This window comes from Verticillium nonalfalfae (genome assembly GCF_003724135.2).
Source record: "Verticillium nonalfalfae strain VnAa140/NRRL 66861 chromosome Unknown scaffold_116, whole genome shotgun sequence".
In the NCBI taxonomy this organism is placed as follows: Eukaryota; Fungi; Ascomycota; class Sordariomycetes; order Glomerellales; family Plectosphaerellaceae; genus Verticillium; species Verticillium nonalfalfae.
This window is the reverse complement of record NW_021167341.1, coordinates 1-18,611: the sequence shown is the minus strand read 5'-3', so window position 1 is coordinate 18,611 and position 18,611 is coordinate 1. Positions and strand designations below refer to the sequence as shown.

At 57.0% G+C, this 18,611-nt stretch overlaps 5 protein-coding genes and 1 non-coding gene across 6 annotated transcripts; 4 read left to right on the top strand and 2 right to left on the bottom strand.

Moving 5' to 3' along the window:
• Positions 1-419: 419 nt before the first annotated feature.
• Positions 420-505, top strand: D7B24_000927. Its single transcript has one exon. It is a non-coding gene; the product is annotated as a tRNA-Val (tRNA).
• A 254-nt stretch (positions 506-759) lies between these two features.
• UGA2_1 (succinate semialdehyde dehydrogenase NADP+ linked) lies at positions 760-2,349 on the bottom strand (the record flags this gene model as incomplete). The annotated part of the gene is made up of 3 exons (XM_028635174.1): positions 760-1,765; positions 1,822-2,282; positions 2,347-2,349. 3 exons carry the CDS (start codon positions 2,347-2,349, stop codon positions 760-762), a joined length of 1,470 nt encoding a protein of 489 aa, XP_028492228.1.
• A 925-nt stretch (positions 2,350-3,274) lies between these two features.
• D7B24_000925 (uncharacterized protein) lies at positions 3,275-5,100 on the top strand (the record flags this gene model as incomplete). Its single annotated transcript, XM_028635173.1, has 2 exons — positions 3,275-4,489; positions 4,558-5,100. 2 exons carry the CDS (start codon positions 3,275-3,277, stop codon positions 5,098-5,100), a joined length of 1,758 nt encoding a protein of 585 aa, XP_028492227.1.
• A 457-nt stretch (positions 5,101-5,557) lies between these two features.
• Positions 5,558-6,471, bottom strand: D7B24_000924 (uncharacterized protein; the record flags this gene model as incomplete). Its single annotated transcript, XM_028635172.1, has 2 exons — positions 5,558-6,161; positions 6,224-6,471. The coding sequence occupies 2 exons, from the start codon at positions 6,469-6,471 to the stop codon at positions 5,558-5,560; spliced, it is 852 nt and encodes a 283-aa protein (XP_028492226.1).
• A 5,924-nt stretch (positions 6,472-12,395) lies between these two features.
• Positions 12,396-17,141, top strand: D7B24_000923 (uncharacterized protein; the record flags this gene model as incomplete). The annotated part of the gene is made up of 2 exons (XM_028635171.1): positions 12,396-16,985; positions 17,046-17,141. The coding sequence occupies 2 exons, from the start codon at positions 12,396-12,398 to the stop codon at positions 17,139-17,141; spliced, it is 4,686 nt and encodes a 1,561-aa protein (XP_028492225.1).
• A 1,066-nt stretch (positions 17,142-18,207) lies between these two features.
• D7B24_000922 (uncharacterized protein) lies at positions 18,208-18,597 on the top strand (the record flags this gene model as incomplete). Its single annotated transcript, XM_028635170.1, has 1 exon — positions 18,208-18,597. A coding segment is annotated over one exon (390 nt), but the record flags the coding sequence as incomplete, so codon positions are not given.
• Between the last annotated feature and the right edge of the window lie 14 nt (positions 18,598-18,611).

Genomic DNA, 18,611 nt, shown 5'->3' with positions numbered 1-18,611 from the left:
GGCGCCTAAGAATATGCGTTTGCGCAAGAGGCTATCGAATAGAAATTCAAGGGGTGAGCAGGTTCAAGAATCACCATTCAATCCGCATGGTCTCCAAACTCAGCTTGAAGGGGTGAGGCTGATGTCAAACAAGAGGAAGTCAGGCCCTCAAGCGGAGTCATGAAGGCACACACGGGCTATTCTCCGCCGTAAACCTTCGTCAACCACATGATACTGGAACATGACAATTTTCCATCAGAAATTCAAGAAGACAACAATGCCTGGTTGTCACAGAGAAAATACAAGCAAGACTCTGCGACATCCCAAAGTATCGGACCACCGACTCAAGGCGCCCTTCCTCTGCGCTTCTGTTGAAGACAGTGCCATGATCTTAATTTGCAGCCCTTTATAAACCGTAATTTTTTGGCAAATCACCAGCTGTCTGTGTAGTGTAGTGGTTTATCACGTTTGTCTTACATCCCGTATGCAACACAAAAGGCCCCAGGTTCGAGCCCTGGCATAGACAACTTTTGCCATCACGACCGGATCATATGTGGGCCATCGCTCTGGGCGGTGCATGTTACCCGAACCACGAAATCTACTTGGGAAGTAGGTTTCTTTAATTGTGGTCTTCTCAACGTAGATGCTTGGGACTATACCGGCACATGCAAAGCTCTTTCGCTGCTGTCAGCTTACCTCAGATCGAGGTCACAGAGTGGTCAGGAAATGGGCTTTGTGCATCTACCTAGATTCGCTTGAAGACTAAAGAGCAGTTCTGAACTATGCCTGCAGAGGCTGACCCATGCCTCCATATGTGACCATTTTGGTAATTTGATATTCCGAGACACCGTAAAGCGAGCCCTCCCTTCCAAACCCACTTTCCTTGACACCACCGAAAGGTGCGGCAGGGTCGGAAATGAGTCCCGTATTGACGCCGACCATGCCCACCTCCAGGGCCTCGGCGACACGGTGCACGCGCTGCAAGTCCTTCGAGAAGAAGTAGCCGGCCAAACCAAAGGTTGTGCTGTTTGCCATCGCAACAACCTCGGCCTCGGTATCAAAGGGGAAGATGCCCGCCACGGGGCCAAACGTCTCCTCCTCGGCCATGGCCATGTCGCGCGTCATGCCCGTCAGGACAGTTGGCTCGAAGAAGCTCCCCTCCATCTTGTTGCCACCAACCAGGACCTTGGCGCCCTTGGCTGTAGCATCGCGAACGTGAGCATCAGCCTTATCGACGGCGCGATCGTGAATGAGAGGTCCGTGGGTCGTGCCTTTCTCGAACCCGTTTCCGACGCGGAAACCCTTGACCTGGTCTGCGAGGCGAGCAGCAAATGCATCGTACAGACCGCGCTGAACGTAGATGCGGTTCGCACAGACGCATGTCTGGCCACTGGAACGGAATTTGGAAGCAACAGCTCCAGCAACAGCAGCGTCGAGATCGGCATCATCGAAAACGATAAAGGGAGCGTTGCCGCCGAGTTCGAGAGAGAGCTTCTTCAACGTGTCGGAGCTCTGGCGCATCAGGAGCTTGCCGACGTTGGTGGACCCGGTGAAGGAAACCTTTCGAATGGTTGGGGAGCTGGTCAAGGTTTCGCCGACCTCGGGAGTGTTCTGATGAGAGGTCACGACGTTGACGACGCCCGCGGGTATGCCAGCACGATGAGCAAGCTCGGCGAGGGCGAGAGAGGTGAAGGGCGTCTCAGCAGGCGCCTTGGCTACCACGGTACAGCCTGTGGCGAGGGCAGGGCCGATTTTGCGAGTGACCATGGCGGCAGGGAAGTTCCAACTGCCAAGGTTTAGCAGGCGGCATTCAGCGGGGGTCGGGACTGACGGCGAACTCACGGGGTGATCAAGCCACAGACACCAACGGGCTCCTTGATGGTCCAGACCCTGTTGCCGGGCACAGATGAAGGGATGGTGTTGCCGTAAATGCGCGGGGCTTCCTCGCTGAACCACTCGAAGAAGTTGGCGGCGTAGGTGACCTCTCCTTTGGCATCGGCCAGGGGCTTACCGTTCTCCCAGGTGATGAGGGTGGTCAAATCTTCGGCGTTCTGCATCATGAGATCGTACCACTTGCGAAGCAGCTTAGAGCGCTCGCGGCCCGTCTTGTGACGGAAGTCCTTAAACGCCTCGGCGGCGGCGGCAATCGCCTTCTCGGTATCGGCGCCGTCAAACTCGGGACAGGTACCGATGAGCTTGCCGGTGGCGGGATCGTGGACCTCGAACGTCTTGCCAGACTTGGCCTTGACCCATTGGCCGTTGACGTAGCATACATCCTGCTTGAGGAGAGAAGGGTCGTTGAGCTGAGGTTTCAGTGTTAGCAAGGTGCCGGGGGCTGGGTCTGGGAAAAGGGCGTGCCTTGGGGACCATGGTTGAAGCGGTTCGAAGGGTAAAGGGCACGAAAGAGTTTCGAACTGGCCTCCTGGCTGTGACCTGAGACGAAAGCTTTAATAGCCTCTGAGGGTTGCCGGGGCGCGGCAGGATGCTGAGCATGATGGTGAGCCGAGGCACGGCAACGTAAAGGCCAGGGTGCAGACGCAGGGCTTAATTAGGGTGATGGAGGAGGACCTCAGGGCCGCATTGGTGGGCAGGTGGGCTTGCAGGAACTGTGGAATAGACGGGTTGTTGTTTGGCCTCGATCACTGGTTCAGGTGGTTCAGGCGTGCAACCAAGACCTGCGAAGGGGTAGGTTGAAGATGATGTGTGTTCAATTACTCGGAATGCAGCCAGTCTCGCTGATCACGTTATGACGTTCATTCGGCGTTGAGCACCGGGCCGGGACAACGAGGGGAGGGGCTACCAGGTATCAGCGCCCACCCGGCTTTGGTCACCGAGTTACAGGCAGGTGCGATGGGGGAAGTGGGGTTCCAGGCCGTCATGATTGCTGCTAGGTAAGCGCGGAGGAGAAGTAGGTAGGAGCTATGACCATGCCATTCGTTGGTTGCGCCGACAGCCGTGCCACATCTGGCTCGACAAGAGGAGGACCGACAGACCTACCCACCTGTAAGGGAAGGCAGAGTCTTCATCTGATTCTCATCGCATAAGCAATGCCAAGAAGCGGGCAAGACCTCTTGCCCCGATGCAGCGTCCATGAGAGATGTCACCCCTTACCTCTGAGCGTGAATGTCTCTCCTTCATCATCAATTTGGAGTTTCACGCGGCGGCCAGCGACGACCTGTGCCATCTTACCCGCGAAACGCAATTGTCATCCTCCACAGGATCGCCTGCTGTTGAAAACTCGCCAGGGGGCACTTAAGCCAAGTGTCATGTCCAAAGAACTCGCGGCACCAACGTAATGGCCCCATACCAACATGACGTCTTGGACCCTCTCGTTGCTGTGGCCGAGAGAGCCCGCGACGCTGTTACCGCACTGGCACCATGGCTTCATTCACGAGCCGGTATCATTTTGAGACAATTTCCGCAGTTGCGAGCCTCTGTCGACATGCTGTACTCATTGCTACTCGTCGTAGCCTCCCTTACTTCTCCGGCTGATGGCATTCATGTCGTGCCTGGGGTCGAGAGTACGAGCCCCATTTTCGATGCCTTTATGAGCTTTTCCATCGAGTTTGTCTTCTGGCCCGACTTTGCTGGTAATAAATCTCACCCAAATCGGTTCTCCGATAATCTGCTTGAAAACCTGGGCCAGCTCCAGGGCGTACGACCCTATGTTCGCGTTGGCGGCAACACGCAAGACTATGCTTTGTACGATGAGTCTCTCCCTTATGCCGTCAACGGCACCTATGACCTGAAGAGGTCGAAGGATTACCCCACGACCATTGATATTGGCCCATCCTTCTTCGAATCCTATAGCACGTTCAACAACACCAAGTTCACGCATGGCTTCAACCTCGGCATCGGCGGAATCAAACCTGAAGGCCGTGCTGCTTTGCTGGCTACCGTGCCTCTAGCCTGCAAGGCCATTGGCAAAGCCAACCTGGACCTGTGGGAGTACGGCAATGAGCCTGACCTATTCTCCATCTCTGCTCAGGGTCCAGTGCGGCCTCTGACCTGGAACGCCAAAGAATACATCAAGGAGTGGTTGAACGGTACCAGGGAAATCAGGGACGCTCTGGACAAGTCATGCCGTGACATGCTAGAGGATGATCTCTATCGCTACGTCGCCCCATCAAACGGCGGTGTCTACAACCCTCTCCAGGCCGGTGAACAGTGGTCCGAGGGTCTCAACCGCGATGGTAACGTCAAGCTCTTCTCGACGCACAACTACATCAGTGGAGCCGAAAGTCCCGGCGTCACTCTCCAAGACACGTTGATGAACCATCATAAGACAGCGCAGTCCATCGATGCCCATGTGAGGACATATCGCGACTTGACGGCCCACCACGATGACGTCCCGCCTCATATCCTAGGGGAGCACAACTCACTCTACCATCAGGGCAAACCGGGCCTGTCCAACTCTTTCGGAGCAGCCCTCTGGGGCATCGATTTCAACCTATACGCGGCCTCTGTCGGCATCAAACGTGTGCACATGCACATGGGCACCGACTACCGTGTAAGTTTCGCAAATGACTCGTTCTTTCTGCCCCTCGTTACCTTATCTCTGTACTAACGCCTTGGTAGTACGGCAGCTGGCAGCCCATCACCACATCCACGACGGTAGCCGGCACCAAGCCCCCCTACTACGGCAACGTCGCCGTGGCCGCCATGCTCTCGCCCGGTCACGCTGTGCCGCCACCCCGCATCTCCATTGCCCACATCTCGCTTCCCACCCCACGCGCCGCCGCCTATGCCGCGTACCACAACTCAACACTAGCCCGCCTCCTCGTCCTCAACCTTGAGGCTCACAACTCAACCGTCAACGGCACCGGCGAGATTTCCGACCCCATGGCCCGGGCCCGCCCCTTGTTTCGCTATGCCTTTGCCGTGCCGGGGTTGGACGGGTCGGCACGGGTGCAGAGACTTTTTGCAAACGGCAGTGACGCCATCTCCGGTATCACGTGGGACGGCTGGAGCTATAATCAGGAGCTGGCAGAGGGGAGGCCCGTGAGGCTGCGCAATGTCACGGTCGGAGAGAGGGTCGAGGTACGGGAGGGTGTGGTGGAGGTGGAGGTGCTGGCAAGTCAGGCTGTCCTCGTGAGTTTCGGAGAGGCCGGGGAAGAATGAGGGAGGGGCCAGTGTTTCGATACTGTATGAATTTTGACACAAAGGGGCAATGCCACGCAATGAAGGCATCTTGCTCCCGGAAAACTTGACTACTACGACGGCACGGTTCGTAGCACGGGCCTATGTGCAGTTTGCATATCACGAAAGAAAGGCTGAATTCAAACCCTGTCTGACAATGTCATGCATTTGTTGCAGCTCAGATAGTGTGGGCTATGTAGTGTGCACGAGGGAAACTGTCCCGTCTTGAGAGCGGCCGGCCTATACACTGGCCATGGATGGTTTCATTTCCACGCTCCACAGACAGTAATGAGTAGTAAGTCTTGTAGCAAAAGAATTCTGACGTCCCAAACTCCAAGCAGAAGAGACAGATTGCTTCACACCTGCCCGTCACGGCCATTTCTTCTAACGATAGGAAACAAAACAAAGAAAAGACACCACTCTCGGCATGGGCTCCCGCTCAACCGTACTGCTGCCTCAGTGGCAGCTTGCGATCCAGCGTCTGGAAGGCCATGGTCCTGGGCGTGTACGGCTGGACCATGACTCTCGGGCTGGCGGGGCCCTTGCCGCCGGCCATGCTGGCCATCTCCCACTGGCCGCCCGTCTTGACGGGGCTGCTCCTGTCCGACTCGACATTGTCGTCGTCCTCGTCCTCGTCGTCGCTGTCGTCGCCCCAGCGCGAGTTCTTGCGGTGCGGGTGTTTGTCGGCCTCGGTGGGCCACATGCCCCAGACGGCCATGCCAAGGTTGACGAGGACCACGGCGAGCATGAGGACGGTGACGGCGAAGGAAGCCTTGGCGAGGCGGCAGGACTTTTCGGCATTGTGGCGGCCGCCGGCGGGGGCGCAGGAGCGGGTGATGTACCAGGCAATGTTGGAGGGGCGCTCGGGGTCGGCGTGATCGGGCCCCATCTGGCCGTACATGGAGGTTGTCCAGAGGGCCGTGAGGATGATGTTGAAGATGAGCGCAACGAGCGGGTAGTAGACCTTCATAATGAAGAGCACCATGCGGACGATGAGGCTGAAGAGGGACACGAGTGTCAGGGCGACGTTGAAGTCGGTCAGGCTGTTGGTGTTGGTCAGTATGAAGCAACTCAATGAGAGACAGTTATTCGGAGGAACACGCACGATTGTGACCAGACAAAGGGGATCTTGGGCAGAGGGCGATAGTTTGCGTGGGCGTAGAGAATCATGCGAGGATCCGAGTTCCAGCCATTCTCGTAGCCAATCTGCCACATCTTGGTGCGCCAGGTGTTGGGCTGGGCGATGCCGAAGAGGACAAGGAGGGGGACCATGCAGATGAGCTCGGCGAGCATGTTGAACCACATGTAGCGCTTGGCCGAGGGCCACTTGCGGTGGAAGATGCGGTAGTTCATCTTCTCGTGTGTGAGGGTTTCGGATTTTCAGGTGGTATGTTGTGAAAGAAAATGAAATGTCAGTCTTCGAGGTTGAGCTCAGTCGAGGGGTTGTCGTCGTCTACGCCTGCGTCTTTCCCCCGCTTTGTCTATGTTCACGTCGGGTGGCGGAGTTCTTTGTACCGCTCGAGGCGCAATCGTCGCCAGAGAGGTCGTCTTTCACATTGGTCCAGATGCCAGCTTCACGGACCGTGTTGTGCCACCGATGGATCGATGCAAGTCGTCTGTTCGTCGTCTTCGTCGTCGTCGTCGTCGTCGTCGTCTTCTCAAGGAGGGGGGAAAAGAGAAGAGCCGCGCCGGTCCCCGTGGGCGGTGGCAGGTTTAAGGGCCATGGGCCTCACGGCATGCCACCCGCCGTTCGTTGGTTTCTGCAGCATTTGGGGTGGTCGTACTGGGATGGCTGCCAGTCTTGCCGGGCATGCGAGAGCAATCACAGCGACCATGGCCAATGGGGGCAGGTTGTCACCGGGAGGGGTGAGATGTAAGCGCCGTGATGAGGGGCGAGGGTCGTGATTTGGCGGTTGGGGGCTGGGGCCTGGCCAATGAGCACCCGCGAGTAGGCACTCAGGGTGCACCTGCAGATCATGGGTCCGTGGCCCCTTCCATTGCCGCCCACTGCCCGCTAGCCCGGTGGGGGGCTTGGGGGGGAGTAGTAGCCCAAGCTTCGTGAGAGCTCGCCGGAGCTCCACCCTCACTTCACGACGACATGTCGACGTTGCAGACAAAGCCGCTGACCATGGATAGCTACGGCCATGACTTACACTTGCATCATTCTAGTGAACTCCTGTATTCGATTGAATTCAATTCGCATCGTCAACCGCCTACATTTTGCCTATTTTAGGGCGCCTCCGAATGCGGGGTAGAAGAGGGAGGTATCACATAGCCCATCGACTCTTTCTCCGTCACAGGATCGAGGCTCAACCCGGCATGCCTGGGGCCCTGGATCAATACGCTGTAGCTCTACACCATATTCAACTATCTCCTGAGATCCGAAACACGACCCCGTTGCGGGAGGTGAAATCTATATCGACCCTGCGTGTCTTGTTCGATACCCTTGGGAACAACATTTGCCCCTTGATTGAGGATAATGGCGGTACCTCAGGCAACCTACTTCATGCTGGAAGGAATTCTATCATTTTGAATGCCCAATGTTTCCTAACCGTACAAGGTCTGGTCACTATAGATACAGACAGCGCGTACGGTTGGCCCTTCCAGGCTCGATCATCCCCCATACCCCATCGCCCTGAACCAGCAAGGAAACATGGATACGCGTCTCACCCGACAGCTGGGGAGGTCCTGGTGAGATGGTTCGACCTCATCAGAAGTATAGGCATGCCATCGTCTCTGTGACAAGTTCCTTAGTTCGAGGAAGTTAACTTCTTGACTATCTATTTCCCTTGACATTCTACTAACCAGCAAACTCTGCGGTTTGCACTCGCTTTGTTGAGAAGTCTGACAGCACCTCCAAGGAAATTTCAGGGGAGAAAAATCTTGTCAGCTTATACAAATGTACATGTATAACAGCAAACATCGCGGTTCATATCAGGAGCTCTCTCTAGGGCTTCAACTCCGGATCACGGTGCACTCCAGGATCCCACGAGTAACGAGAGACGACCCCATCTCGATGTCCTTGTGTCTTTTGTAGCCATGGCGAGAACAACGAGGCTTAGTCTCACTGGTGCATGTTGTGCCTCGACGGGGATGACGTGGCGCATCACAAAGAGCTATATATGTGGAAGAACATTGGAAGTCTTGTGTTGCCTACCCATCAAGTTGCGGCTCGCCGAAGTATGCCTTTGAGGGCGGAGAAATGCCAGGCCATATCGCTGGATTGCATATTTGAACTGCCCTTCCATTCTGTAGCGTAACAGACCTAGCGATAGTCCGTCCAGATCAGCTTATTTGCCTCCTGCGATGGCTCACACCGGACGCTACGAGGTCGATACCAACTCGTGTTGCCAGCCATTTGGCAAGCTCATTTGGCAAGCTCGAAGTTCCATCCTGACTTGCTCCCGCAAATCAGGAACGCGGAACATAGCAAGTTCCGAGCTCGAAGGTCCAAGGATATCACCTAAGACAAAAATGTGATGGCGGGCCATGCTTCGTTCTCACAGGGAGATGCCACTACCACGACGAACACAGGCTCTTGAATGAGGAGGAGGGAACAGGAGGTTGATATTGCTGGCTGAATGCTGAGCCTCACGTATCTGAACATGTCTATGGCAGATGACACCAACATATGGGACCGATTGCTGTTTCAATTCGGAGCATGTGTTATTCTGTGTTTTTTTTTTTTTACTTTAAACAAAACGAAAATGATTGCTTCTTGAATCCGAGTGAGCACGATGGGTTGGCAGACGTCAAATTTGGCTGCATCCCATAGAGGATTAGATGGCGAGGTAGATTGGTGTCAATGAAGGCAGACATCTCCCCTCAACAACTATACCAACGCTGGTCTGTTGATTTGACCCACACAAAAATCTGCTTGTATCTCGTCATTCTTGCTACTGACTCCAAAAACGAACCTCTCACTCTTTCATCGCTGGCGTTCATCACGATCCTCTAGCTCAAAAGAGACACTCGGCCTGCTGCTCTTCCAATCGAGCAAGCAGCCCCCCGGCTATCAGGCAGTCTGTCCCCGACAACCCGGACAGCACCTTGATAGCATCTGAAGCACGTGCGGCCGTAGCTAGTGAGCCTGCGTAGAAGATTCGTGATCGACGCAGCAGTGGGCTTCTACGCTCCCAGTCTGGCGGGGCGCCTGCCATCGTGCGCACATTCCACGTGCGAAGATCTTCGGGGCGCGGAATATACTCCGTGCGTCTAGTGATGTCTATTACCTGCCGTCGATCCCGCGACCCTTCTCCTGTCGGCGGCTTCCCAGTCCCGCCCTCCATAGCGCTTCAGGAGAGTATGCTTCACCGGACTGGCCTGGCGACCAAGCGTAAACTCTGTTTGGGATGAACACGACCGCGAACGGGGAGAGACGGGGGGAAAGGGCTGTGGGCGTCTCGGCAAAGCGGGTGGACCTTGACAGGTCCCGCGCTACTGCGACTGGCGAGAGAAGGACGTCGTCATAGGGGCGTGGCGTCATTGCTTCGGCTTTTACGTTCAGATGATAGAATCCTCACTTCGTCGTCTCAAGGACGAACGAGTTTCAACGACTTTGTCGTTTCCCGTGTTTCGGTGCCAGACGGTTGGATGTCTTTGGCGGGACGAATCGAGGCGAGACAAGGCGTTTGCTTGGCAGCTGTGTGTTCCGAGGACCCGAACGTCTGCTTACCACAGCGCATTCCTTTTTTTCTCCCCGAGGTTGGCACCCGGTGATGCGGATCCGGTGGGCTTCTTCGAGGTTGGCGGGTTCTTTGACCGGCGGTCTGCCACCAAACGGTAAGGCGAGCGGCCCACTAGGCAACATGTGAGGCATGATGTGTGTGTGTGTGTGTGTGTGTGTGTGTGTGAGTCGCCCTCAGTGAGGAAAATACGATCGGCGATGGCAAGTGGGGCAGATTGCGGTCTGGACCGTAGACGGCGGGGATGGCCCTGGCTGGAGTGCCGAGAAAGGCAAAAAGGGATTCAGAAAAGGGCATGGGACGATGGGAAATGCTTTTTGTGCTGGCGCCGTTGGGGCCATTGCTCTTGGTCAGGTCGCTGGTTGGATGGGGGTGGCACGGGCATAGCATCCGTGACAGATCGATTGGAGCTGTTCTGGTCGTCTCTCGATCTGGTACATTCTTGACGAGCTTTCTTCCGAGGGTCGGGTTCACATCAAAGCAAGTTGGCTCGCCGAGCAGTGGAGCAGGCGAGAGCATCGCCGTCGTGACCGCCTGCCAGAACATGTGCCTGCCGGAATCCCGACGCAAGCTCAACGTGGAACGACTAGGGCAGTCGCGTTGCACCTTTCTAGCCTTCTCAGCGTCCAGAGTTGAGGCAAGGAGCATGGCACCTGCTTCTGGGGCCTCAGCAGGATGCCAAGACATGATGGCGTGTGGGCTGGTGGGTGGGCGCAACCAACGTGGCGGATGGAGCAGACAGTGACAGTGACGGTGACGATGACGGGTGCTGGTGCCGGCGATGTTTGTCCAGGCACATCACATTGAACGAACGTCTTGACTGCGGTGGATCATCAGACGGCCTCCCAAGTATCTGCTATTGTCTGGCCATAGACGCAGGAGAGCCCAAGTATCTTAGTGAGAGATGCCTCTAGGCATGCGCTGCAATTCGAAGCGCAGTATCGAGACGGTATTAGGCTGGGACGTCGAATGGTTCACCGGCCGGCGGATGGCCCGCTACCGAAGGGCCACCGTATGTCGACCAAGACGAGGTATCATCCCTTGGAAGTATCACATACAGGCAGGTCTGGACCGCGTTTAGAACCGCCAAATTCCCCACGGCACGTCTCAGGGACGCTCAAAGGGCCCTCTTGGCCCTCTTATCCGGCGGGCTTTATTGGAACTGCCAGCCCCATAGGAGGGGGGGGGAGTCATTAGGCGGCCGAGGGGCTGGCGCTGACCGCACGCCGCGGCTGCTGATCTGTACCGTCTCTGGGTTGGCTTGGGCTCCATAGGTACTCCATGCTCCATCCCGCATCCCGTCTTCGTTACGCAGGCTGGCTGAGAAACGAGCTCGCCCTAAGGGGACTGACTGACTGACTGATGAAGGAAAGACGTGCTGGCAACCACGCAAAGCAAGAAGAGACAAGGCACATTTCTCCTTTCCATTCCCGGGCCTTCCATCTGAGCTTCCATGCCCATTTGGCTGAGCTGATAGTTTCCCATCTCTTTCCTACCCTCCATCTCTCCTCATTCGAATTGCTCCTGAATCACTCCCGAGCCAACAATCAACGAGCCTACCTACCATCGCCCATCGGCCACCGACCGCCCGCCGCCGACCGACCCATCCTTTTATTAGCGACGGCCCTCTACCATCGACCCTCTCTGTCTCCTCCTGTCTGCCCGCCCCGATTGAGACCTTGCATCGCCCGCCCACTGGAATCTCGATTGCCCATACGTTCTCTCGATGAGCACTTGACCCCCCCCTGGCCCCGGGGACAATCGAGCCTATTACTTTCCATCCAGAACTCCTACAACACTCGGCCGCCAGTAGTACCACCAGCAGTGCGCTTTCCACCCGTGCCCCAGTGCATGTGGCATTGTCCTGAGCGAGCCGTGCCTGTATCGCCGCCCGCCGTTCTTACCTCGCCTGCTGTCCGTCCCATCACCTCTACGACTCGGGCTTGACCAGGGGCCCCCCTCGTCAATGGCCAGCGCTGCCTCGTGCGTCCAGTTGCCGCCACCACCGTTGTCGCTTTTCTCGCCTGTGCCCGCGCTGACCAGGCCCCCAGGCTTCCTCCCACAGCACCGACAGGACTTCCACCTCATCGTCCTGTGGGCACCTCCCCCGCACCTTCCCCCTGAACTGAAGTGAAGTGCTGTGCTCCTGGGTCTTACCCCAATTCCCACGCAGACAGTACCTGCCTGTCTTCGAAAGATTCTACTACGAACTAAGGTACTCGCGGGAAGTCATCACCGCACCATCCCCGACAAGGGCAGAGAGTGGAGGCAACAACAGCAAGCTCCTCCTTCCTTTCTCTTTGCTTCGATTATTCGGGAAAGAGTCCGTTGGAGCACTGGATTGGATGCTTGGCCGTCTGATTTTTCTCTCCGTACCCCTCTTTCGATTCCCCTGTCGCCATCGCCTCCATCGCCATCGAGACTGGCACCGCCGCCTGTCCTGTCACACGTCCAGGCCCTTCGGTCTTCGGCCGGCCCCCCTCCCCACGCCCCGCCCGTACCTCTAGGTAGGCGCTGCTTGCTGTTTTGGCCGCCTCTCCACATACGTCCTCACCCAGCCAGCACTACCAGCACCATCCAAGCGGCGCATTCATGCCGTTGGCCAACGACCATCACCACGACACAACTCGACCGATCTCGCCCACAGCCTCTCCCACTTCCCTCTGCGGTGGCACTCGCCGCTCCTTCTTCTCTTCTGTCGAGCCTGCATCGTCGTCGTCGTTGTTGTTGTCGCCTCTTTCTGCTACCTTTGCCACAGGCCCTGGTGCTCCTGGGTTTCCCTCTTCGCCAATTACGGCGCACTCGTCCGCTTGGCCAACATCTCCCCTGCCAGACAAGCACCACCTCTCCGCCTCATTACCGCCATCCTCTGGCCCGCCTGCTTCCTCGCCTCGCACCGACGTCCGCATCCACTCTTTCGCCCTCGATCACCCACACGATAACGTCTGCCGATCCGATTTTGCTGTAAACACCCACGTTCGCAACGACGACATCAGCAGCAAGAGGCAGAACAGACGCTCTCACCACCTGGCCGGAGACGACTGGTCTTCTGCAGTCGGTCGGTATGGTTTGACCACAACGCCGACACCTCGCGACACTCTTTTCTCCACCTTCCCCCACGCGTCCACGACGTGGCCGCCGACAACCGCCTGGTCGACGCATACGAAGCCTCAGCAGCCCTCCCGAAGACCCAACCCGCTGCCAGTAAAGCGGCCGTCCGAAGAGGATACAGCACGGTCTGGCGCAAAGTCGTCACCACTGAAGAAACCCCGCACTCGTCTGCTGCCGCCGCGCGCCATCGATCTCTCCGGAGTCCCCAGGACACCGACAGCCGCCGCAGCTCTTGCACTGCTGAAGAGCGAGGGCGTCACTTCACCCTTGTTCTTCTCAAACTCGCCCAAACCCATGTCGAGCCGTGCCCCGTTTCTTCCGCCCACAGACGCGGCCGCGGCGCTCCTGGCTCGCCTCCGCGAGGAGAATGATGTCCGCACCGTCAGGCTGCCCCGTGGCCATGTCAGCTCCGCGAGCCCGGCCCGCTCCGGGAGTACATCTGGAAGCGGCAGCTGGTCCTCCATCGAGCCCGGAGGCAGTTCTTCGAGAAGCCCCAGCAGCCAGTATCTACCCCCCGGCCTGCAGCTGCTCAATGGCTGCGGCGTCATAGAGCTGCTCGAACAAGACGAGCGGCCGACTTTTATCATCGACCTCGCCAACCCTGTCAATGGCAACAATCTCTCGCTGCACTTAATCTACGCCAATGCCTCTCTCCGAGCCTCCAGCGGCGTCCTTGAGCTTCTCTCTCTCGACGGCGAGAAGGCTGAAAAGGATCAGAACTACACCAATTTCAAGGCATGGGTGATGAGCCACACGAAAAACAACGAAGGCATGGACGTCTGCCTTTCCTCACATCTATATGGTAATATAAACTGGACATGTTCGACGTTGCGCAAGAGGTTTCGTTTCGTCAGTGGCAACACTAGTGCCGTGTCGCTGATGCCCTCCTCGCCTGGCACGGCCAAGGAGGCGCAAGTGCTCGAAGAGCGCACCAGAGGCCCGACGCCCACCTCGACCGCCTCTGACACACCGCTAGCCAATGAACCCGACTATTTCGGTGTCGAGTTGCAACCAGAGATGCCCATGGAGTTGGTTCCGACCGGCGACAGCGCCATGCAAAACGGTGTCGACGAGTGCCTTGAGGAGAGGCACCATAGCGACGAATTTACGCAGCACGTCTTCAAAGCAGGTCTCCTTCGACCCTCGTTTGACTGGACGCGAATCACTATAACACCGGAAATCAGTGAACATATTCTCTTTGCCCGCAATACCGACTGGGGCGCCACGTCGCTCGGTCCGATAGAGTATTGGAGCGCCGATCTCAGGGCCATGGCCAACATGGTCATGGGTAGCCCGCATCCAGCGGCCCTATATTGGGGTCCTGAATTCGTCACTATTTACAACGAGGCCTACATTGAGCTCGCCGGCCAGAAGCACCCCTCTCTTATGGGCATGCGCTATGCCGATGCGTGGAGCGAAATTTGGGATGACCTGCAACCCATCATGCAGAGCGCGTGGGATTCCGGCCAGTCCACTCTCAAGAATGACAATCAACTCTTCATCGATCGTCATGGCTTCACCGAAGAGGCCTTCTTTTCATGGTCGCTCGTGCCCCTTGTCGGCAGCGATGGTGAGGTCGTCGGAATCTACAACCCGGCCTTTGAGAACACCAGGCGCAAGGTGAATGAACGCCGCATGCTCACGCTGCGCGAGGTAGGCGAGAAGACGGCAGCAGCCCGTGACGTTCGAAGCTTCTGGCCACGTGTACGTGAAGGCCTCGAATACAACGACATTGACATCCCGTTTGCCTTGATTTACTCAGTCAAGGACGACAGCGAAAGCGAAATGTCTTCGATGCATTCGGGCAGTGTCGCGCATCCCCCGCTACTTCAATTGGAGGGTGCCATTGGCGTCAACGAGGACCACCCTGCCGCCATTCCCGATCTCAACCTGAGAGCCTCGGACGAAGGTTTCGCTCCCTATATGCGACAATCGATGTCGATGCACGGCACGCCCGTCGTTCTCTCAGCGGAGGCAGGTACCCTGCCGCTTGACCTCATTGACGGTATCTCGTGGCGAGGATTCGGGGACGCGTCGAGGACGGTAGTCGTCCTGCCTGTACACCCAACAACGGCAGGTGACTCGGTGGTGGGCTTCATTGTGATGGGCACCAACCCCCGCCGCCCCTACGACGACGACTATCAGCTTTTCATCCACCTGCTCTCCCGACAGCTTGCAACCTCGCTGGCCTCTGTTGTCCTTTTCGAAGAAGAGATTAAGCGAGGGCAGCGCGCTGCCAGACTCGCCGCGCTTGACCGCGAGGAGCTACGCACTGAGCTCATCCTGCGAACGCAAGAAGCTGTCGAGAGCGAGTACAAATTCACGCGGATGGCCGAGTTTGCCCCTGTCGGCATGTTCATCGCCAACGGCGCGGGCCAGTTCAATTTCGCCAACGACACGTGGTGGCAGATTTCACGACACCCCCGTGGAGAAGACAGTACGGACACCTGGATGCAGAGCATTCGAGATGAGGACCGTGCCGGCGTAGAAATGGTGTGGCAGGCGCTTCTCACAGACAAGGTCGCCATTACGCATGAATTCAGATTCAAGTGTAGCCGCCAAAACGGCGACAACACCATCGACACGTGGGTGTTGATGAGTGCCTTCCCCGAACGAGACGAAGAAGGCAACCTCAAGAGCATTTTCGGCTGCATCACAGACATCTCGTCGCAGAAGTGGGCCGAGGCCTTCCAGATGCAGCGCAGAGAAGAAGCCGTCGAGCTCAAGCGCCAACAGGAGAACTTCATTGATATCACGAGCCACGAGATGCGCAACCCTCTTAGTGCCATCTTGCAATGTGCTGATGAGATTGCAAACACGACGGCCCGCTATCGTGAGCATCCAGATGCTCAACCTGTACAGACGCTCCTCGATGTCTGCACTGAAGCGGCGAACACGATCAATCTCTGCGCCAGTCACCAGCACCGCATCGTCGACGACATCCTGACACTTTCCAAATTAGATTCGCAGCTTCTTCTCGTTACGCCGGTCGACGCGCACCCTGTCAATATCGTCGAGAACGTCCTCAAAATGTTTGAGGCCGAGGTTCAGGCGCACGACATTGAGCTCCAGTTCAGTACGCTGTCCGCCTACACCGACTACGGCATTGATTGGGTCAGGCTTGACCCTTCACGACTACGACAAGTACTGATCAACTTAATGACTAATGCTATAAAATTCACACAAAACCGCCAAGAGCGCCGCATTTCCATAACCTTGACGGCGTCTCGAGACCTTTCCGAGGTTAAGGAAAACTCGTTGTACTTCCCCAGCCGCAGGAGTGATCTTCGCAACCTGACTAGCGACAAGGACTGGGGCGATGGCGACGAGATGAACCTGCACTTCTCTGTCCAAGATACAGGCCCCGGGTTGCGGGAAGAGGAGAAGAAGATTCTGTTCCAAAGGTTCTCCCAAGCGTCACCACGCACACACGTGCAGTATGGCGGCTCCGGGCTCGGGCTCTTCATCTCTCGCATGCTCACCGAGCTGCAAGGCGGCCAGATTGGTGTGGTTTCAAAAGAGGGTCTCGGTAGCACCTTTTCATTCTTCATCAAGTGTCGCAAAACAGCCATGCCCGCGGAGGAGTCGAGCGTGGCGGCGAATCGCGTAGCCCGGCCAGGCAGGGTCTCGACGCCCACGACCCCTCCACCGCCGACAAAAATGATCCGCCGTCCGTCTCACCGTCCGGCAGCGGACGCTTCGCAATCGCCGGGCCCAACACCCTCTAAGACAGGCCATGATGTGCTCATCGTCGAAGACAACATTGTCAACCAAAAGGTCTTACAACGGCAGCTGAAGAATTGCGGCAACGTCACGCATGTGGCCAACCACGGCGGTGAAGCTCTGGACGCCTTGAAAAAGTGCCGCTTCTGGACAGGCAAGGAGAGCGAGGGCTACCATCTGAGCGTCATCCTGATGGACCTCGAAATGCCCGTCATGGACGGCATGACGTGTGCCAGGCGGATCCGTGAGCTGGAGCGAGAAGGCGTGCTCATCGACCACATCCCCATTATTGCTGTGACGGCATACGCTCGGCCTGAGCAGATCGAGGATGCAAAGGCTGCGGGCATTGTACGTTTTGACTCAACTTCCCACTCTTGACTCTTGACTTTGTATTAACAAGTGCACTAGGACGATGTGATATCAAAACCGTTCAGGATACCGGACCTGACGGCCAAGATGAACGAGCTTGTTTCCAAGTACAGCAAGCTAACCGTGAACAACTGATTGGACTTTCTCATCCCTCTATCTCTGGCGACAAGGTAGATTTGCGGCCGAGGTGCTAGATTTGGCGCAACTAAGCGAGGTGTTGACGGTTGAGGTATTATTTCGCACTCTCTTGCGACGTTGGAGGTCTGGTTGCGTGTTTGCCTCTGTCCTTTTGCTCGCTCTCCGTTTGTATGGGGCTGGCAGGCTGCTCAGAGTGGCGTTTGGGTGTTTTATGTCCACTTTTTTTTTTTTTTTTTTTGGTCGTTGCGAACAGGCATCGGTTTCATGGGGAGTGTTCCCAGAGAGGACTTGAAATTACGGGATCGAGATCAAAACCAGTGGGAGACTAGGCCATGGCAAGGCCTTTAGTTTGCGCGGTTCGCGATAGCATAGGCCTGATGGACCGGGCAGAGCGGCGGCGCGGGGAGGACCAATTTGGTCTCGGCGTTTTGGATAATTTGGAGCATAATACCTAGGTCGCTAGAGAACACGATACAGACGATCATGATGGAAGTCACTTGGCTACTTACTGGCTGGTGTTATGCCACTTGAATGGTGTTCGCCTGTCTCTTTCCACTTTACAGTGAAGGGGGCAACCAACCAAACAAGGGTCTTGAGCCATGCACCGCGGTTGCGTGATGGACGTTCCATGAACACCTCCTCCTCAGTGGAGAACCTGTGGTCAAGTTATACTTGATCAAGGTCGACTGGATTCTGGGCCGTTGCACCGTCAGCTCCACTGGTCGCGTTGATGATCTCTCATGTTGGGCCATGCCGATAAGGATCGATATCGTGACACCCGCTTACCTAATCACCTGATCGGAACAATTTGCACACTCGCTCTCTCCCGACTCGAACCTCGACAACGTTGAGCTCCACGTTCTTCCTCCTTGTCTCCTGATCCAGCTAACGAGGCACGCACGACAATCCACCCCCGTCTAGCCCGACCCCATCCTGCCTTGTCAATTGATCCTGCTGAAAAAGGGGGGCAGCGGGACACCGGAGGGACGAAGCAGATCCGAAAGGAAAACAAACGAGACGAACGGAACACACGCAGACGAACGAGGAGTACAGCCAGGGCACGATGCACTCGACTCTCCGATCCGCCACGGGCCGCACGCGCCTTGAGGCGCAGCGCACACGCGACGCAGTGGCGAGCTGCATTCGACACTTTTCCGCGTCGGGCTTCTTCGCCGAGGAGAACGGCAGCGGCAGCAAGCCGCAGCAGCAGCAGCAGAACAACAACAACAACAACGTCAACAAGCCCGTGGACGGCCGCTCGCGGTCGAGGGCCGCGGCGAGCGAGATCAGCAGCCTCCTTCGCGGCACATCGGCGTCGTCGGGGGCCCGCGGCGGGCGCGGCGGTCTCGACGACGCGCGGAGCTTCCGCGGACGGGGCGTCGAGCGCAAGACGCCGCTGAACGTCATTGGGCTGCGGAGCGTGCCGAGGGAGGGCGGCGCGGGCGTCGTGCAGGTGCCTGCTGGGTT